Source organism: Pseudopodoces humilis, chromosome 4 (genome assembly GCF_049639895.1).
Source record: "Pseudopodoces humilis isolate 2021_Gansu_Grassland_sample_001 chromosome 4, ASM4963989v1, whole genome shotgun sequence".
In the NCBI taxonomy this organism is placed as follows: domain Eukaryota; kingdom Metazoa; phylum Chordata; class Aves; order Passeriformes; family Paridae; genus Pseudopodoces; species Pseudopodoces humilis.
In genome coordinates this window covers 45,840,622-45,863,139 of record NC_142203.1, presented here as the reverse complement: position 1 = coordinate 45,863,139, position 22,518 = coordinate 45,840,622, and the positions used below count along the sequence as shown (strand labels likewise).

At 38.6% G+C, this 22,518-nt stretch overlaps 1 protein-coding gene across 1 annotated transcript in view; it reads right to left on the bottom strand.

Moving 5' to 3' along the window:
- Positions 1-4,897: 4,897 nt before the first annotated feature.
- FREM1 (FRAS1 related extracellular matrix 1) overlaps positions 4,898-22,518 on the bottom strand; it is a 60,354-nt gene continuing 42,733 nt past the window's right edge. Inside the window, exons 28-35 of the mRNA XM_088054599.1 lie at positions 22,105-22,177; positions 21,071-21,220; positions 19,644-19,882; positions 18,878-18,925; positions 18,441-18,599; positions 17,335-17,450; positions 10,004-10,089; positions 4,898-8,610 (exon numbers count right to left, since the gene is read on the bottom strand). Coding sequence (XP_087910725.1) covers positions 8,411-8,610; positions 10,004-10,089; positions 17,335-17,450; positions 18,441-18,599; positions 18,878-18,925; positions 19,644-19,882; positions 21,071-21,220; positions 22,105-22,177 — 1,071 coding nt within the window. The 3' untranslated portion in view covers positions 4,898-8,410. The remainder of the gene's footprint in view (positions 8,611-10,003; positions 10,090-17,334; positions 17,451-18,440; positions 18,600-18,877; positions 18,926-19,643; positions 19,883-21,070; positions 21,221-22,104; positions 22,178-22,518) is intronic.

Below are 22,518 nucleotides of genomic sequence, written 5' to 3'. Positions count from 1 at the left end.
AAATACAAAAAAGAAATTCTGCTTCAGATAATTTGCCATTTAGGTACTCCAATCTCCACAAACTCCTGTTTCTGCAAAGTTTGTATTATTCTTGAAAAATTAAGTTGTGCTTACCAGATATATGATGTTACTTGACCTTAATTTCCAGGGAATTTATTTATTGCCTAGAACTGCAGTTTGAATCCTCATATCATTTCTGTGTTCACCAAAAAATTTGAACTGAAGCAGTTGACTTTTGTAACTAAAATACCTTGTATCTGATTTGTACTGGTAACAGTCACTCAAAAGTATTCAGCAATGACAAGAACATTAAATTTTGAGTTTTCCTTCTTTTTCTCTCTGTTTTAGTTGCTGAAGAGCCCCGAGACTATACATAGAATATTATACTATATTGTATTATGTTGATGCAGAGAATGTGGCACATTTGTCAATGCCTTTCAAACATGAAATTTGGCTGTCTGAAGCAAGATATACATTTGCAGGTCATCCAAGCATGTCTCTGATAATGCACAGATAAAAATTAAGTAAATTGTAGAACTGGAATGATTTGGCTTCCCACACTATCTAAACTAAGCTGGCCTGCGTTTTTCCTGCAGTGTAAAGGTATGTATAGAAGTCTTAGTATTGACATATATGTAGAGATGTTTTGGTAGATATCATATTGCAGTGCAATGGCAATGAAAAAAACCTCTTCGGGATCAGAATCCACTCCTGGTACATACCATTCTGTCCTGTAACATATAGCAAGAAGAAAGGCTTTTGAGGCCTTCAGATGTAAATGCACAAATTATTATTTACAGAAGAGTAGGAAAGAAGACTGAAGCAAAGCAGTGTCAACAAGTCACTCTGCAAGCTGTTCCACAACCCAAAGACTGCTTAAACAACTCTCTTCACTTCTAGGTCATGCCATTTCTAGTTCCTGATTCTAGATCTGATGAGACCCAAAGGCAGCACTCCAGCTTTGGTTCTGCCAACGAAGTCTAACACTGTTCCTTCATGCCTATAATAGTATGCTATGGCTGCTTTCTAAGAGGCAAAGTTGGTAAGATATGGAACATGATACATTTGGGTTTGTTCAATATCCAAATGCTGCTGTGATCTGTTTTGAAGTCAGCTGCCTATATAACTGTGCAGAAGTAGCAGGTCTCTCAGCCTCTCTGCTCAGGCTAGAGCCTGCCTGCATTACAGGAAGGTATCCCAGCTCAGACAGCAAGCTCAGATGGTCATTTTGAAGTTAAAAATGGCACACGTTTGGAAGTCTCTTTGTGGAGTCATCAACTGCATAGACTAGTAATTCACTACAGGGATTGGACTGGGCATATAATCATTAGTAATCCAAATATGCTCCTAATCTCAGTTTTCCACAAAAAAACCCCAAAAAACAAAAAAAAAAAAACCCCCAACTGTTTCTTTTCTAAAAACTTGTTTTCCTGCCTGTTTACCCTTTCATATAAGCATAACACATTTTCACTGTACTCTAGTTGTTTAGTCTTATGGCTATATGCAGTAGTGTCTCTCAAGCAGGGTTTGGTTTGCCTTCATAGTAGCAATTTATTCAGGATATTCTGTTATCACTAGAAATAGCCACTGTGACTGTTTGCCCATCCTTTTAAAACTGTCAGGTCTATAGATGATCAGTGCTATGCAAATGCAAAGTGGGATATTATTCATTTCTTTCAAAGCTGGAGTTTATTCAGTCATTAATGGACATTATCTACACAGCCAGTTGATGCCTAAAAATAATTCTTGGGCACTGCTTGAATTACTTGCCTCCTGTTGAGCTAAATAGTCTCATCATACTGTGATTAATGGTATAAAATCATTAAAATGGATTTTATATATACAGTCCAATTCAATATCTTACAATTTTCAAAACACATGCTATGTAGACAAACTTGTATCCGGATTTATCTTTCACAGATCCCATATGAAGACCTGAGAACTAATGAATTATCACTATGCAGTTTATTCTCCAATAATTGTACTTATCAAAGAAGGCCATCTGTGGTCTTTATTTTACTGAGTTTCAGGGAAACAGATCACATACAGGCCTCATGGGAAATTTTTAATTATGAAACCAAGAGCCTTTTAACAAGGTATGAGATGAAAAAACAGTCAATACCTCCAACCTTAGTTACTCTATATCACAAACTCCCCTCTGTTTCAAGTCCTCTCTTGCACTGTTTTTTTCTTCACTCATTTATGTTTTCCTGTTTACATTTCTCTGTTTCTTTTCTGTGTTCTGGCAACAGAACAAAGAACAGCATTTAGTTTTATACTGCAGCCAAAATGAAGGTGCTCACACTTTAGAATGTTTTATTTATGTCTTCAGTGGGGCTAGGATGAGCATCCTTTCACATATATTGTCCCATGTTCTCCTGGCTGTAGGTACATTCACAGGATGCGATGGGTGCTTCTGTTTCTGAGCAGTACTGGCATATATGTACTGCCTAATTGATAGTGCATCCAATTACAGACCCAGCCTGAGGAGTTCTCTTGGACATGTAATTGATTGCTGCAGATTGCTTAGGCATGGGATGAGGAAGACACTGGAAAAACCTGTGGGACAGGGAAAAAGGAGTCTGGAAAAAGACACATTTCAGTCTTCAGTAAGATGCATCTTCTTAGGTGAATAATTTGAGAGAGAGAGAGGTTATTCACTGAAGAATTTGGCACCACCAACAAAATGTTTGTAATATAATCCAAGGAAGGTGCACATAAGATTAATTTTATTAAAATAAAAAAATATAGATTTATCTTAAAATTTTTTCTGTATGCATAAAATACTATTTTGTTCATTCTGATTATATGCAATACTTCAGATACCAGGTTCTTAATCACAGAATCGTTACAGTTTAAAGGCACCTCTGGAGATCCAACCCCCCTGCCAAAGTAGGGTCACCTAGAGCAGGTGATACAGAAATGTGTCCAGGTGGATTTTGAGTGTCTCCAGAGAGGGAGATTCCTCAACCTCCCCAGGCAGCTATTCCAGTGCTCTGCCACCCTCAGTGTAAAGAAATTCTGCCTCTTGTTGAGGTAGAACTTCTTGTGCTTTAGTTTAGGGCTGTTGCTCCATATTCTGGTTTTGGGCACCACCAAAATGTTATCTGGCACCATCCTCCCGACACCCACCTTTGGGATGTTTCTATGCATTGATGAGATCCCCTCTCAGTCTTCCCCAGACCAAACAGGCCCAGCTCCCAGAGTCTCTCCTCACAAGAGAGAAGCTCCAGACCCCTGACCATCCTTGTGGCTCTCCACTGGACCCTCTCCAGCAGCTCCTTGTCTCTCTTGTGCTGAGGAGCCCAGAACTGGACACAGCACTCCAGGTGTGGCCTCACTGGGGCTGAGTAGATGGGGAGAGTCACCTCCCTCGACCTGCTGGCCACACTCTGCACCCCAGGATACCACTGGCCCTCCTGGCCACAGGGGCACTGATGGCTCATGGACAACTTGTGATCCACCAGGAGTCCCAGGTCCTTCTCCACAGAGCTGCTCTGCAGGAGGTCAGCCCCAGCCTGTGCTGGCACTTGGGGCTGTTCCTCCCCAGGAGCAGGACCTGACACTTGGCCTTGTTGAGCCTCATTAGGTTTCTCTCTGCCCAACCCTCCAGCTGATCAAGGTCCCAGGGAATGGCAGCAGAGCCTTCAGGTGGATCAGCCACTGCCCACAAATCTTTTTTTTTACATGCTTGGAGGTCACAGCCTCCAGAGTGATCTGTGCCATCAGCTTTCCAGGGATAGAGGTGAGGCTGACTGGCCAGCAGTTTCCTGGGTGCTCCTTGTTGCCCTTTTTGAAGATGGGAATGACACTGGCTTTCCTCCGGTCATAAGGCACCTCTCCTCTATTATTTTTCTAAGAAGATGCAGAGTGGGCTTAGCAACAACATCTGCCAGCTCCCTCAGCACATGTGTATGCTTCCCATCAGGGCCCATGGATTTATGGCTTTGTCTGCCTAGCCGATCTCTAACCAAACCCTCAATGGCCAAGGGCAAGTCTTCCAGCCTTTCTCTCTTGCCTCCAGGGTTTGGGATTCCTGAAAGATGTCCTCAGCAGTTAAGTCTGAGGTGAAGAATGACTTCAGTTACTCTGCCTTCTCTGTATCTTTTATCACCAGGATAGGCTTTCTATATAGCCTCTATCTTTTTCCACATTTCATAAATTTCTTCTGTTTGATAGAAGCTCTCTGCTCATCCCTGTAGGTCTCCTGCCCGTTTTGTTTAATTTCTTGCTCATGGGAATACATTGGTCTTGAGCTTTGAGGACTGCTGGATATTGACCAGCTCTCCTGGACTCCCTTGTCTTCTGTACCTCTAAGCCATGGAATTCCTCTAATTAGGTGCTGTTGATTCGGGCTACTTCTGATGAAAATAATGCATTACCTCAATGCCATTAAAAAAGCCTTAACTAGAGCCTGTTTTGTTCCTGTTATTTGAGTACAATGATATCAAGAACTAGAGTCCAGATAGTTTCTTAAAGGGTAACACGAGAGGAAAACTTATTTTGAAGATGACTGAGGTTTCTGAGGGACAGTGACTTTTTTCACATTCTTCTTTAAATCAAGAATCATATTAAAATTCATTTTTATAGACTGACAGTCTTGCTTGAATTCATTCTTGTTGTATATCTGCTTGCAGACCTATAACTTTTCTTAGATTTATTTTTCAAAATAAACAGCATTTTCTCTTTTATATGTACTCATGGTACAAATGTCCTTATAGTATTCACTCAAGAATAGCCTCAAACAGAAGAAAAAACTGAATTCAGAAGCTGCATAGAGTAAACAGCAGGTATATTAACTTAAGTGCATTTATACTATGTTAAACACTTGAGTAATTATCACTAGAAAACAAGCTTTTGTGAGATTTTGAAATTAAGAAATTCATATTCACCGAAGTATATATTGGAGGTTTTTATTACCATACATTACAGAGTTAAACATGACAATATATATAGTGTTCTGAATAGAAGACTTACAGCAGCACCAATCTTGAGATGTAAATATTGCTGAATCACTAGTATTCACTGAATCTTACGCATAATTATATCAAAGTTATTTTTATCATTTGAATGAATAAAGACTTTAATAAATTCAGGATTCAATAAAGTATCCATGTGTAGAAAGAAGATCTGGAAAAATGTTTTGATATTTTTCAGACTAAATACTTGATATATATACACATATATATATGAAGCTAGTGAAAACTCAAATGTTTTAGAATATTTTGGTTTAGAATAAGTGCTCCTGTGACCTGTTGCCTATCCATTTTCTTCATAACCATTGGCTTTGAGTTAAGTACCTCCCTGTCAAGTTTTTTTTAAATATTGACATATTTAAAAGATACTTGACAGGGAGGAGTGAAAGTGGTTAAAAGTGACAAGCACACACAATGCTTACAGAGCCCATGCCTGAATAGAAATCTAAGGTAACTCCTAGGTTCTTTTCACTGAGCATCTTGATTCTGTTGCTCTTGGGTATGGATAGTTCTGGTGAAATAAATCCTTTGTTTATCCAGAAAGTGTGGCATCCGTATGTGAACACCAGAATTTACATGCTCCTTTTCCTTGCTTTCAGCCATTTGAAATACTCCTGGTGATGCTGATCCTCTAAATACTGATTTTTCCTGGAGTTTACTCAGAGTCTAATTAAAAAATGCTGAAGATGAAAAGATCCCCAAAGCTTCTCCTACAGTCCTACAGATAGACCTACAGTCTATCCATTACTAAACTCCTTAGAAGCAATAATATCCTATGCCAACAGAAAAAAAAATAATTATTTGTGCTTTCCGTGATTTGTTTTGTTCTCTGAACTCCAGTATTCAAATAATAAAAATAAAAGATGTAAAGATCTGTGGAAAAATACTTATTTAAAGACAGAAAAAATAAAATTTATTAATTAAATGTTTGGAAGAGTTACTTGTATTGGAAAAAAATTCAGCAGCCTTTCAGGGCAGAAATATATTTGCTCTGTAATATAAGAATTTTAATTTCATTAGTGTACTGTGTTAGATATAATTAAATCAGTAAACTCATGCAGTTTGCACAACTAAGAATCTTTTGTGTAGTGAAATCTTCATACTCTGCATGCACTTTAAAGTAGTTCAAATGAAGTTCAGAAAAGGGAAGATTTCCCCTACTCTCACAAAAGCAAACCTGAGGTCACTGTTGTGTCAGGTGGCAGAAGTCATTTATTAGTTACTGATCAAGTTTATTAGTTACTGATCAAGCACCTTTGCAGAATCCTCACTCTGTTGATATAATTCATTTATTATATAATTGGGAGAGGTATTTGAATTATCTCAATAGGCTTTATCAAATTAGCACCAATAAATTCTACAGCTTTCATTTAAAAAAGTCCTAAAGAAATAAAGTTTATATTTTTGTCTAAGTCAATTTTCCCTGGCATTCCAGAACATACCACTAAGAGATATTGAGAGTGCTTTTTAGACACTTATTTTTTTCTGTAACAAAACCTTTCAGAAATAAAAACAGATGTAAAACCAGATATTTAGAAGTAGTTGTTTTGGAGACAAACTCCTTAAACAAAAGAATTTCTGACTAGAAATGTCTAGAAACTTGTCATAAATATTACCATAAAAAAAAAAATCCTGGAAATCCTTTTGTCTGCATCTGTTGATAACAAAAAAAAAAAAAAAAGAAAAAAAGAAAGCGGTGAGGAGGTTCTCTCACCGAGTATGTTTTTTTCTCCAATTCTGTGATGCACTCATACTTATTGGCAACAGTCCTTTCAGGAAGGTTCTCTCCTATACACAAAGACTGTTCAGACTGTTCAGCTGCTGACATTTTGATTTGACTTGTCACAGGCAAGAAGGAAAGATAAGTCACCAAGCATGACAGAGGCAAATATATAACCCCTGAAACAGTGTCCATTTCAGAAAGGAGAGGTGATTCTGCTCTGTCCCTTGCAAGACTGAGAAATTGCTATGAGGAACCCAAGAAGGAGGTTTTGCAGCTCTGTTGCAAAACTGATCCAGCGGCTGGCTGAATAGACGAGCAAAGGGGGGATGAACTGCTGGCAGCAGGCAGGCAGATGGGAAGGATGAGAGTTCATAGGTACAGGGCAAACTCACCCTACTCACTTGCAAACCAACTGTCACACAGTGACTCCTGTTGAGAGGAGCTTTAATTTATTTTTTTTAGGAAGCCTATGCTTGGATCCTCATTTTATGTTTGGTTTTGGTTTTGGGTTTGTTGGGTTTTTTTTGTTTGTTTGTTTGTTTTGTTTGGTTGGTTTGTGTTTTTTGTAATTTTAAGGCTGGCAGTAAAATGTCTCAAAGCAAGCTTTTGACAGGTAAAATATAAATCTACTATACTGTTACAAAATAGTTATAGTGCAACTATATTTATCTGACATAATAAGTTCTGGCCAGCTGTTTTTTTTTCTATTAATTGCTGGGTTTTAAGCCTTTCTCAGAAATAAATGTGGATTTTTAAATATTATTTTTAAAAGCCTCAAATCCCTAATAAGGACTTAGATTAATACTTTTCCAAAGCCATAGCTGCTTTACTACAAAATATGTCTCACGATTACATTGGTTTATACACACATATAAATCCTATTGATGTTCATGTATCAGTGAATATCCCCAGATAATATCCTAGGATTAAGTTTACATGTTTTTTTTAAATAAATCATCATTTGCTATAGCATTTGATTTAGAGATGTCCCATTATTTAATTACACTAAAAATTACAGCACCATCCTGCAGTTCTGGGGGAAAAAAAAAAAAAAAATTAGAAAAAAATTCCTTAGGAATGGGAAACAGATGCAACTCTGTGTGGGCAGACCCATTAGGTTCTGAAGCTGGCCTTAGGAGGTAGAAGGTAAATACAAGGCTTTGCTCCTGTTAGTACTCTGTCACCAGGCAATGTCCAGCTATTTGGACCTTTGTAAGATGTACTAGTGCATCATCAAAGAAACTCCAGTACTCACATGATGTCACTCCCATTATCACCCCAGAATGTCTGTTTTTAAACAGCTGTTTACCCTCATTTTCAATCCCAACAGTATATCCTCTTTTTGTGACGGCAGAGTAAAACTGCAGTTCACAACCCTTCCTTTAAGAGCAAAGCAAGTCAACTGACATGGTACTTTCTTTAAAAGAAAAGTACTATTACACAGAAGTGTGATGAAAGACTTGAGACTCTGGTATAAAGATACGTATGAGTAAGTGACAGATCAAAGTCTTTGGGGAGATTTCAAAACCTTAACCTGAGATTAATTTTTGCAGCTGATCTCTGTACCTTGGTTAGGTATATATATATAAACATCTGCACCTCTGACAGCATATAAAACAAGCCTTGCTGATAACTAGAAAGGTTTTGTAATGCACCTAACATACTGAAATAGCATGAATGTCCATATGCTTTCAGTGGCATCCTCCATCCATTACAACTTTCTTGAACATATATAGCTGTTTGGTTTGACCTTCTTGCAGTCAGTTGCCTGCCATTTTCCTTGCTTCTGCACAAATACACAATTTCTTCCATTCACTGGAAAGTGGTGGGAGCTTCTTCTCCAGTTCATGTAGCTTACAGGTTCTCCTCCATTCCACTCCCAATGTCCAGGGTTGACTTGGTCATTCAAACCTGTGTGAAATCAGTAAGACCAAATCAGTGATGTTTATTGTCATTGGAGCCAGATGTCAAGAGAGTCATGTTGTTCTATAAGTTGCTCTAAATTAAAAAATGCATACAATTGCATGCTGAGAGAGAAAGAAAACATCTGGTAGAACACAAGCAAAACACAATTTATGATTTAATTAGTCCACTTTAATCACAGTTAGCGCCATATGAATAAAGGAAAGTACACTTTTCTTCAATAGCATATATCTAAAATGTTTGTTTCTCCTTTCATCTATTATGCGTCTATCACCTCATAGGTTTCTCTTTGGATACTTGAAATAGCAAGGAGTCTGGACAGCATCAGATGCCTTCAGATTTCTTCTGAATATAAAATTCTGCAGATCTTTGTGGACTGGGTTTACACTGTTTAAATTAACAGCTGTAAAATTAGCTTGTGTTAATTAGTACATTATAAATCATATCTTTTCCCCTAGCCTCCTCAAAGTTACTATCCTTCTAGCCTCCTTAGAGTTACTAAGATCAGTATGTGTTGCATATAATTTCATACATGACCTGTCATCTTAGGAGGGACCAAAATAAGGAAATTTGCATTAAGAATCTTGTAGTCTTTATCTTTGTCAAACAAGCTTATTTCTTTCAAGTTAGCAGAATTATGATACCATTAAACATGATCCAAAACTAACTGTGTTTTTTGAAGTTAATTTAGTTTTCCTAGTCCATCTCAGAAAATGACTAACACCTGATAATTGCAGTTCAGAATCAAAGAAAAAGAGCCAAATTGAAGACAGTATAGCAGAAACAAGAAGGGTTAGATAAAAGCGGTAGCTCTAGTATATGAACTAAGACAGTCATTCACAGAAAGGAGGTACTAAGAAGACCCATGCAAATTCTTTGCATTTGTCATTAAATGTAAAGTGCCTAATAAATCTAAAATTATATGATTAAATGTTCTTTAGCTTATCATCTAATTAATTAACAAGATTTCTTACACCATTAAATTAGAAGTAACAAATAATTATTTAAGTTAAAACAAAACAAAAGAAAAAGCTAAATTATGGATAAATAAAATAACAGTCAAAAGAAAGATGAGAGGAAACAAATTTGAAGGAGCTGCACCAGAACTATTTTCACAAGCTTGTGCCAAAATAGGAAGGGTTTCAAGATAAAAACAGTCCAATAGACATCATGATAAACTCATCTTTTTGATAAAGACTTATAAAAGTAGCCAGCTAAATTATGACTTTTGGTTTATGCTTTGCACTGAAATAATAAAAGCAGCAGAATTTGAGGACAGTACATTGTTTGAAAACTAGGCTTGAACTGCTGCAGCATTTGTGCTTTTCAACACATACAGGAACTGCAGCCTGCAGTGGGGACTTGCAGACAATATACTTACCTATCCAAAAGGGCCTCCTCCCACTGAAGTCCCACAGCCACCGCATATGTTGTTCATTAGCCACACTTGTTAGACTCCCCAGGTATCTAGGCTCAGCGAGAGAGGACAGAGTAGTTAGCATTCCACAGAGTGACAGACTGCTCCCATCAACTTATCAACAATGGATGTTGATTCTATTATAAAGCATATAAATAATGAGTCACAGGAAAACCACAACTTACTGGCATGAAGGAATAATTAAGATTGACCTTAAGATGAGGTCATAAAATTGTGGATTACATGGGGATGAACCAAAGTCCTAGTCTGATTTTTCTAACAGAAAAAATAAGTCAGCTGGGCAACTGAAGGAAATGTGTACAGAAAATATGTGCCTCATACTCATAAACCGTGTTTTAAACTATTGGTACAATACTTTATACCTTATTTTCCATGAAATAATAAACTTCCTCCACTGAAATCCAAGCCACTGAAAGATACAACTTCACCTATTTGGTAGTAGAGCAGGAGATATCTTTTTAAAATCGTATTTTGACAATACTGAAGCTTTGGGTAATACATTTAAGTGGTAATGTGGTTTTGAGAAGTAATCATAGAATGCCCTGAGGAGGAAAGGATGCACAAAGATCATCAAACTAACTATTGGCCCTGCACAGGGCAGCCCCAAGAATCACAAAATGAGCCTGAGAGCACTGTCCAAATGCTTCTTGAACTCTATCAGTTTGGTGCTGTGACCATTTCCCTGGGGAGGCTGTTCCAGTGTCTGAGCACCATCTGATATAAATCTCCCCTGTAACACACGTTCTCTAAAATCAACACTCAGGCTGTTACATCAATCACCCCCTCCACCACCCCCATTTCCTTCCTCTCCTGCTATCTCAGCCCTTTCTTTGTTTGCATTTTCATCCTCTTCAAAATTTTGGGTTTCAGCTGAGGCATTCTGGTTCTCCATCCTGTGAACCTGCACACAGTAAATGCAGGTATCCCATGGGTTCCCCCTGTTGTTCGTCACAAGAAATTTGGTATCTGAAAAGACTCTGAAAAAGCAGTGCATTTTTTAGAGGGCTGTCTGCAGTGACCACACATTTAGTTCAGATTGGAGAGAAGCTGTGGTTTGTATTAAGCAGACTATTTGTGAACTAAGTCAACGCATAAGCCCTGCTCTGTGTGTGTATTTACAGTGTGCCTGTTCCAAAGGAGAGTTTGCAAACCCTAGCCACTGAGTGGCCTTGCCACTGACAAGTCTTCCAACGAGTACCAAACATACAAGCAGCAGCTACTCTTAAGGCTACTCTTAAGTCATGTAGAGATCAGGCTAAATCTTTAGACATTAAGGGACATATGTCATTCTTCACATTTGCTGGGAACTGTCAGCCATCAGTGGCTCCACTTTCTTATTTATCCATCTTGGTGTCTGCGTTGATATCATATCACCTTTTTACATGTCACAGCTGGTGTTGCCATCCCTCTGATGCTGAGCCTCTGGTGCTGACATTTCTTTTGTCCCATATTTCTGATTGCTGCTCAGTCTAAAAGTCATGCCAACCCCTTCAGCCTCCCAGAATATCCTGGGTGACAGTTGATAGGGCCAGAGCAATAAACACTGCTCATAAAAACATTTTAAGAGAGCAAAAAATGTTTCTAACATCAGAATAAGTAAATGGTACTGTAAGGATTTCGTTAATTTTATTACTTTTGCTAGATAACAGAGACAAGAGATCACTATTGCCCCAGATGAAGTGATGACTGTTAAGACCTGGGGCAACAACCAGGCCTGAAGAATGGCATAGCCAATTTGAGCTAACTATGGAGACCATGAACAGATATTAGAGTGAAAGCCCACCATTAAGCCTGCTCCCTAATTAGAGATCCATGCCTGGAGCTCCATTCCTTTTGTTGCCCTGTATGTCTTCTAAGAGTACTGATCCCATGGATTCCATATGATGCCACACAAGATACGGAAGCAGGAAAGATATAAATGAGGAGAAGTTCAAAGCAGTAATCCACAATATTCTGCACAGTCCTTACTGCATGAAATCTGGACTATTCCTTAATCTAGGCCCACAAGGTCAGGATATGAAATAAATTCATTGTGTTTCTGAGGGGGGATGCTCCTGCTGCAAAGTCCTCCTCCATTATCCCTGCAGGCCAACCAAAGCAGCAGGGGTTGGAGTTGCCCTCTGCTCCATGCTGCATGGTGGATCTGCCAAGGCCAGCAGGACAGCCAGGGGTTAGCCCTCACCCTGCAATCACAGGTGCCCTGGGGCAAGCACTGTGCAGTAAGGTGGGACTCATCAGGGGCTCTCTGAGCTCCCGGGCCACCAGAACCCACATGCATTCTTGCATGTAAGATCACACTGACATACAGATGTACACTCTCCTCACCTAGAGGTGTGGCAGAATAGCCTCAGCACTGTCTGGTCAGGGTCAGGATTGTGCACCCACTGTGGTAGAGGCCCCCAAATCTGCACCCTGTGAAGGTGTTAGCAGGGCTTCTGCTGTGCCTCTCATCACGGTGAGACATGCCTGTATGTCCCAAGGGTGACAGGCTTCCACCCTTCTGGGCAGATCTGCCAGACACAGACTCTCCGGTAAGCTAGGAGCAAAGCTGTTACACTGACAAACACTGCCTGGAAGTTTCGTACTCCACCACCTTCTACAGACAAGGAAAGCAAGCATAGTTAATTCAGGATGTTCTCCCAGGCTAACTGCTTCAGCAGCAGCCTTCCATTCTGCCTCACAGTGACTGTGATTGCACTGACCCAGTGGACCTGAGAAGAGGTTTGTGCAGCAGTTTCTGTGGTATCACTACCAGGTGAGCAAGAACAAAAATGGAGCATTTTATCTGGCTTCTGTTTAAGGACACTCAAAACCCAGGAACTAAGTAATTTACTTTAGGTGAGCATATCTTACTTCTGACTGTCCTAGAAAATGTGAAACCAAAAAGCATCAGTGTGTGTCATCACAGCATCAGCAAATGCTCTATCATTTATGACATACAGGTATAGTCTGAGCAATAACAGTTTCGGACTTCAATCCATGTACCAGGGAGAAACTTCATTGCTGTGAAAGGAAAGCACTGCAATAATTTTGTTGCAGTTTAATGTTTTCTCTGTAGGAGTGCTTACTAAGTACAGCTCAAGAAACACAGTACTGAAGAGAGAACAACTGTTCTAATTGTTACACCTAGTTAGGGGGATTATGTATTTCACGGAAATGAGAAGCATCCTGAAAGAACACAGCACTTCCATAGTGCTACTCACTGAACCTCGAGGCATAGCATCAGACACCGGAAATTACTAGATAAGGTTATTTATGGAGTTGTGTGCTTCTAACACTCCCTAATGTAAATTAGTCAAGATAAGAGGTTATAATTCCTTATTAGGGAAAGAAACAAAAAAAACCCCAAAAGCAGACAAACAGTAACCAAAAGAAGCTACAATAAACCCACACACATCACTTTTTTCTGGGCTAAACCATCCATTTAAAATTGTTCCTGCATACTTTATGATTTTTCTTATTTAGTCAAGAGCATACTTTATCTTAGAGCAGTTGCACTAAATTAAGGAAACAATTTGGGTAGCTTTTGACCTTGAAGTATTATATGGAAAGTACTTAGCACAAAGACTTTACTGATTTTCCATTAAATTGTGTGATACATTTCAGAGTCTTGTACCATTTTGGTAAATTTAAGACTGGCAAAAACAACTTGACTAAGTATAAAGGTGTCTATGGGATTTTATTTGAACTGCTGTAGTAAATCTGTGTCCTATACTGATGCTGAAGGGGGTGGTGGGGGTGGTGACTGAAAGACTGTGCTTATATCAGCCTTTTGTTTGGTCACCTAAGGAGCTATGTGATACCTTGAAATAGGTTTCTAGTATATCAACACCTCATGTAATTCAGTACATTCAGATGAGAGTGGCAGACATGATGCAGTGCTTGCAGGAGCCCTGCACTTCCAGACTAGCAGCTGAAAGTCAGACAGCGTAAACAAGGCCTTTAAAATGACTCTAGGTACCGGGATCCTCTGCTGGAGTAACACACAATGAGTTAAACCATATTTGTTAGTGAACCAGTACTGGGAGAAGAGGGCTGCTGTCCTGCTTTGCACCAGGGAACACTGAACCATTATGAAGAATCTAATATATTACTTTAGATGTGGTTCTGCCTGTGATTCCCAAGGACTGAGGCCACATGTAACTGATACAGAACCATCAAACAAAATAACACGTCCTGCCTTACACAGCTAGCAGTAAACAACCTGAAATCTAATCATATTTTAGCTTTAATTAAATATTCAACTTCAAAAAAGATAAAGGTAGATATGACTAACAAGGCAAAAAACACAACTGTGGGTTCTATATATCCAGTTCTTCCATCCCTTCAGTGGCAGAAGTGAAACCATCTCACATACGAGTGAGCCCTGCTGTACTGACCCTTGGGGAGGACATGTTCCTGTTGGATAAACAAGAGCTGTGGCATAAATCATCAAAATTGCTTCTAAATCAGGCTGCTGTGGGATCACTCAGCCGTAATATCCCCCAGATGCTTCTCTTCACGTTGCCAAGAGCCTCTTCATGCATAAAAACAAAGCTAGAAAAATGAGTTCTTAAACCACCTTTCTCTCCGATGAATTGGAGAAGGGTTAGAAGTAGTGCAAGATTTTCACAGCAATTAACTGAGATTTCCCTGTCCACCTCCCCCATCTCCAGTTTAACACTGACGCACAGAAACTTGCACCAAGACAAGCACATATTTTTGTCTGCTTCTACCCCTGTACATGGGAACTGAAGAAAAGCATTGTATTCCACCTCTAACAGATGGATACAATATATGTCAACAGGAACTCCAGTAGGCTTGCATTAGCCCGTGCATATGTAGTTACGTCCAGACAACAACTGCTTCCACAATAAACTGGTAGCATGATTTTGATGGAATAGAATCACAGACTATCAGGTTGGAAGGAACTTCAAGGATCATCTGATTCCAACCTTTCTTGGCAAAAGGACAGTCCACATGAGATGGACCAGCAATCTGACTAGGTGAACCTTAAAAGCATCTGATGTTGGGGAATCTCCCTGGGGAGAGTCTTCTAAAGGCTGATCTCACAGTGAAAAGAAAATTTCCTTGTATGTAATTGGAATCTTCCCAGGAGTAACTTGTTCCCGTGGCTATTCATCTTTTCTATGTGACTCCTTGTAAAAAGAGAGTCACCATCTTCTGCTTTGCTACTCTCTAAATACTGAAATTTGGTTATAAGGGTTCCCCTATGCCTTCTTTCTTCACATGGCAGGCTTTACTGTCCTTTGATCATCTTTGTGGCCCTTCTTCAGACACTTTTCAGCCTGCCTACTGCTGTATAGTTTTTGTATAGCCTACTCCCAAGTCCATCACATCAGGATAGCGAGGTTGTCTCAAAAAGGGACGAAACTTGCAGACTGTTAGTGAATCAACTTTCACAATGCTTGGGGTCTTTTCCCTGTTCTGTATAACAGAAAAATTCTAGCAAGACAAACGAACAGGGGCTTAAAATTATGTCATTTTTGTAGTAATAAATTATTATTCTTTTTTTCATGGAAGTTGGCTGGTTTACTGAAAGTCAATTCAAATATTTTCATTTAATATCTAGTTTGTTGATCTATTGACAATTGAGGACCTACCTCCATGGTAGTTTTATTTCCCTGTTGTAAACATTTAAACATCAATAGAATCAGTATTAATAATTGAAACACTGCAGTTATTGGTGGTGATGATTGCTGGAGGAGCTGGGGAAAAGCACAAGATAAAATGTAATAAGTTACGTTCTTGTACCACATTTCAGTGTGTTCCTGGAGCTGTACTTTTGTAAATCAGTTCCAGATGGAGGCAAGGAGTACTCCATTTACTGCAATAAATCTTCCTTAGTCCATGCTAGTATGACATTAATTGAATTAGCACTGCCCTAGGACTCATTTCCTTGTGGATTCAGTGATACGCCTTGATTTTTAACACTATCATTTAGCTACTGTTGTTTACATTTATCTGCTTTTATTCAGGTGAATACCTATATTGCACACTATAGCCTTCATCGAGAAGCTACCACTTACAAAAAATATGGGTCACAAAGATCACACTTTTTAGAAGATAGGAAACACCTCCTGGTAGAGTGACATATGGTTCCAAGAGATCAATTCAGTGTTAAAGCCTTCAGAAAAAAAATAAAATATTCACAATTCATAGCTTTGTTTGCTAATAAGTAGCATAATAAAAGCAGATAATAACAAACAATTTCAGGAGCTGAAATTGTAAGTAAACCAAGTGATAACATAATATTTGGGGTGAACTCACAGGAGCACATAACATTTACATTTTAGTAAAGGCTATCTTCCATCAGTTGGGAGCTAGTAGTATCAAGACTTTTCTTTTGCATGTTACCAAGACAACATAATCTGGCATAACTGAGTGGAATGAATCAATGCTTGTTATGCATGCTTGCCCATGATTCACGATTCGGCATGTCCTTCCACTACTTACAGAACATACTCTGTTTCTAAAATTTCCAGCTCTTCCCTGCTTCAATTTTCCTTTGGTGTAATGGAGAGGTCTGGAGTAATGTAGAGGTTTGTTTAAGCCCTTCCCGTTTTTCAGATTGGTTTTCAGCCTGGTGCTCGCAATTCCAGACAAGGTACAGAGCATGGCTGTCCTTGGACAAGCTTCATGTTACCATTGCTAACATTTTTTTCCAGTGCTAACCTAATACCCCTACAGCCAAAGTCTCAAAGCAAGTGTCCAGAAAACAAGACTGGCAGGTTTTTTATCTCCTACTTTGAGACAACTGATTTTATTATTATTGTTGTTGTTGTTATATCCTTAAACAGTCAGAAATGCACTGTTAAATTGAATATAAAAGTTTTCAAGTAGTTACAGAATCTTCAAAGCTGCATCTTCAGAAGAATACAGTGAGGCACACAGGAGCTGACGATATTTTACCACAGCTATATCAAGAGGGGGTAGTGTCAAGGAAGTGGTGGGTAAGAGAGGATGAAATTCTGAGTCTCTCCTGACTCTGAGTTTTTCTTCTCCCAAACTAACTCTCCTATTAGGAAAGTGTCCTCACTGCAGAGGGACAGCTTTAGGAATTCATGCTGTGATTAAGATAGCATCACCACCTGAAACATTATGAGACTAACATTTCTATTGTCCACTGTGTTTGAATCTCAGGATTCGTTCAATTTTTTGGGGGAGCTGTGCAGAGCAGCCAGAGCTGGGCTTATCCAAATAAATTTGGCCTCAAGAGCAGCATTCAGCTCAGGGCAACAGCAGTGCACAGCAAATGCATGATGGTCTCTTACTGTTCTCTGCAAGCCTGAGCAGCAGTGTTCCAGGTGACCTTGTGATTCACCACCAGGAAGTAGCAGCTGTCCTCATGATAAGTCCATCCAGAGGGACATTTCTTCATAGTTACCTCCTAAAATAAAAGAGGAAGAGGTAAAAGAGACTTCTTTCTGTGCACAGATAGTCTGTGCAATAGTTCATGCAAACCAAGCATGAACTTTGGCGTCTATAAATAAAGCTACAGTATTGCTTAAACGAGTTAAATAAATAATGCGTGACAGAGGATCCTAAGATTTATAATTAGTAGCTCTAATGGTGATAGTAGTATTCAGGTCAAAAAATCCTCTAAACATTTTATATTAGTTTGGACACCATTTTCTGTCTCCTGTAATCTGTACTGAGAAAGCAGTGTGACAAAATTCAGCATGACATCTTAAATGGTGGGGGGGAATGTATGTTTACAGAATACCTAAGAAAGCTTATTTTACTCAATTCCACCTGTTCTCCCCACAGACTTCATTCACTGACTGTGTTATGCCCACATTGTCACAAGCCCCAAGTCACTAGTGCTCATGTGGTTTGTCCAGGAGCACTGTGGATGACAGAGACGGAAGACAATGGCAGCATTGAAGTCCTCATCATATTCCGGGAAACTTTTGTTTCTGCTGGAAGCAAACCTGAATCTGGATAACATTTATTCCCTGTTTGAGTAAATAATAGTTACAGGAAGGTCATCTGCTTTAGGGTATCCCCAGTCCTAAATTCCATGCTCTAATGTAGACACCTATACATGGCTACATTTTTATATGCTTTGGGAATTCCAGAATTTCCATGTTATCCCATCAGACTGAAATAACTTCTTTGTGCTTTCTTCATAATGCAAGAGACCCTTTAAATCTGGTGTACAAGCCTTTTGAAAAGAGTAAAAGTGCTGGAATGAGAAAATGTCATTTGAACATTTGAAGGAAAATAATTACACAGAACAAGTGAAATGAAACAGATTAATTAGGTCTTATATTAGAATTTTACGCCATGAAAACTCTTCTAGGTGTTAAATAATTTTGGAAAACAGCACGACTGAAAACAGATGGTAAAAATGCCCATGGATAAAAAGGTTTCATACCTTATGTCTTGATCTTGGTTGAACTGCAAGTTCTGCCTTATCAGCCTGTGGGATTTCTGTTTTCCTAAAGGAGATGACATTTATCTGTGGTTGTGCCTTCTTGTTGGTTTCAGCGAAGGAGGTGTCTTCCTCTGTTTTGAGTGATACAATCCCATGATACTTTATTTTGCAGTATCAACACACACACAAGAACAGGAGAGGAAAAGAGAGGGTTAGTGCATACAAGCAGCTCTTAAATAAACTAAATAAGCAAATAATAAAAATTAATTATTATAAAAATTATTGTAAATCAAGGGAAATTACACCAAAATAAAATAAAGATACATAGAAAAATTAAATATTGGACATAGCAAATTATTAAGAGCTATAAAACCTGGAAAGACCAGAATCAGAAAGAAATAATGGAAATGTCCAACCAATACCCATAATACTCTTACTTTGAAAACCACATCTGTTTCATTTCTAAATACAGATGAAGGCTGAACCTGAAAAATATAGAACAGCAGAATGAGATGGGTATATTCATGCATCATAGAAACAAGAAGACTTTATGAAATATTTACTACTAGGTTATACATCATGCAGAGCATGTCTTGGGTTTAGTTCTTTCTCTTTTACTATAGAAACATATAATTTCTGAAAGGAGCTATTAAAAAGCACAAAGTGTACCATCCAGTGTGTAACATTTAATGTTCATAAAAACAGATTCCAGTAACTTTTACGGTCACAATAGCAAAAAGTTACTAAATACCTAGCTAAATCAATATAGCTTAAGCAGGAGAATCAGTGGGCAAGGTTTAAATACATATTCCTTGTTTAAGCTAACAGTATTTTCAGCTTTATAACTTCAGTACCAGATGAACAGCTTCTATACATTTGCCTGGCTCCAACAACTTCTAACTTACCCATAGCTTTTATAAGATTAGAATTTTCATAATTGCTGAAGTTGCTTCATGCCTGTTTCCTCCCCCAAGTCTTGATTTTATTCCTGTCTTGAATATATGGATCCTCAAAATCAGCTTGGTTTGTTTTTGGCTTTTTCTTACAGTTTTTTTTAAATAGCCCCCAGGTCTGACTCAGAGCAAACTCATGTAGTTACTATGTGGTCAGATAGAATTGCTACAAAAATGGCAGTTAAATGAAGATATCACATCACAATAAACTCACTTATCAGTCCATCACTGAACTAGAGAAGTTTCTTACTATTCTGCCATTTCCAGTTACTCTCAGCCTGGTCCTTGACCGATTCGCCAGGCTGCGCTCCTGCTGCAGGTCCCCTCCGTGCTCTCTCATCCCTTTGGAGGGAGGCAGTGGGATCCCTTCCAAGGAAACACTGCCAGGCCTGGAAGGTGATGAGGAGCCCAAGGAAACTGGAAACAGTGTGCCTCTCCCCCAGACGTCATGCTTGCTTTGGCCAGAAGAACGGGAATAGCTGCATTGACCTGAAAGCATAAAAAATGGCAGATGGTCAGTTCTAACTGCATGAGCAGAAAACTGGTTGTGTTGACATGGGCACATAAACAGCTTGTCCTTGAAAGCTGGATGATTCTTTCACTTGAAGTAGTTGATTTGCTGTTTGTTCAGTCACCCTTGTTTCTGGGGTTATCTTTAACTATAACTGCAACTAGTACCTATATAAGATTTTATATGTGATGCATCTGTCTACCCACAGGTCAGAATTTCAACCAAGCATCTGCTGAAAATACCTGGTTTTATGCTTATATTGGGCTTTGAAGTGCTGGGGGTTTTGGCCATGAATATACAGGTATCTTTAACTACCACAGATGGCACTTCATGCCCAGAGAAAATTATTCTTGTATATCCAGGACACTGTTGTTTCAATGAGATCATTACATCAATTAAGACCTGATTTACACTAGGAATGTTTAGGAGAGAACAAATCTGAAATTTTAAAGGGACTTTTTTTAACATGAAGCCTAATTCATTGCAACATGGATATTTTAAATGTTGTTTCACTAAACACCAGAAGAAAAAACACTCTTCAGAGGCCAAAGGATGCAGCTGCTTTTCTAGTTATTTCTACAGTTTTCTTATGTTTCTGTTTCTACAGTTGCCTCCTTTTTGATCTGATTTTAGGCACACCACATTTCATCACTGAAAAACACAACACTTCAGAGACTAAACTCTTTGCTGTGAAGTTGTAGACTGTAGTTTTCAAGCATTGGAAAATATATTGCTAAGACATGGGTTAATTTGTTATGTTCCTTTTTTTGAGAGGATAGTAAATCTCTTTTAGAGGTTGTGTAACAACTAAATTATAACTAGAAAAAAATTCTCATGGATCTAAAACCAATTTTTCCCACTTTAATAAATGAGAACTGAACTCATGTTATGAAAAGTAATTTCTTTCCTGGCACTTTCCTCATTTTGTACTTGTTGCTTCCTCCATCCTAAAGAAATGTTTCCTAAACATAAAATGTTTCCTAAGAGGATGCATATGATTTTGTGAGTGAATAAAGAGCCTGCAACTGTTGAGCCTGTTTTTTCTAAAAAGATATTTGGCAGTTTGATCTAATGATGAGTGTTAGGAACAACTTGTGGTTGAAAATAGGTAGCTACTCAGGCAAGATTGTCCCACCTTCTTAGTCATGAAGATCAAAACAGAATACCTCCTTTTGAGTCCAAAATTTTCACTACAGCTTTTGTCCGTGTGCCAAGAACAGCATTCACAGGGGAGTTCAGAACTACTTCAAAGACTTCATCATCTTCCTCTAATCCGTCATAGGTAATTGCTACATTCCACATCTTGGTTGACACTCCTAACAGAAATAAACATTTTAATTACTCTTTAAGTGCTATTTCAATCAATCAGGGTGTCAAAGAAATAGATTAATTAACATGTCTGCGGCTAGAATGGAGTAGATTGTGTATGCTATTGTGCTCCTACTGACTGACTGGGCTCCTGCTGTTCTTCCAAATAACATTTAGTTTGAATTTGTTCCTGGGCAATGATGATTCAGTTCAAGTGCATACACTGTAACAAAAAGCTGCTGTAGATGTGCAAAATTGCACTGCAATGCATAGACTTAGGACTTCCACTGTGATTTTCAAGAGAAAATGTATCATAGGGTTTTTATCTGAAAAGCTTAACTTTAAAGATGGCAGAGTTATTTAAAATACCTACAAATGGACCAAAAACTATGTCAGATTGAAGTTCAACCTTCTAGGCAAATCTTAGCATTGTTTTTTCTTGTTTCCTTGTCTTTACTGGGTACCCTCAGGCTTGTATGTGGATGAAGAAGGGCCTTGGACATCTTGAATAACCTAACTTGTTCTCAGTTTTATCTAAAATTGACTTGTGTCCTGAGCTTTACCTATAATGACTGAAGTCTTTAAAGCATGCCACAGCTCAGCTCAGGGTGAATCCTATCCAGCGTAGTTGTTGGGAGATTAGGAGATACTATTTCAGCACTTTCGATATTTTAACTGATATAAAAGACTGTAGGCAATCTCATGCTAAGTAATAAGGATATAAATTCACTAAAGAAGCCCACAGTGCTTCCAGAAAAATGAAACCAAGTCTTAAATAGTATTCAGATTCTCTAGCTATAGATATTTAAAAGATTGCACTCTCCAATGCAAGAGTTTACTCTTCCAGAGTCAGTGAATTAATTTTAGAGTTATTCAGTGCACTATTTCATACCTGGATCAAACTGAACAAGCTTGGAGGAGGTCACAGTGAAGTCCTTTCCCAGCCTAGCAGATATTTCATTGACCTGAGAAGAAATCAAATAGTAAATGCCATGCTGTGACCCATTTCACTGAACTCCTTCTGCTGCATGCTGGAGGTACTTTGCACATCTCAAACAGACAGGCCAACCCATACATATACTCAGGCTGGGAAAAAAGATAAGGACCTGAAGAATAAACCACCTTTATGTGCAACTGTCATTCTGTCCTTGCTCATGGCTTAGAAAATGCTTCATAAAAAAAAAAAAAAAATTAAAAAAAATCCCTATCTTACAATTTTATTCATTCCCCTCTCAGACTTGAGACCTCCAGGTAACCATGCTGCTCACCATGTCTGGGTACCCTGCCATACCTGGCTCCTGGACAA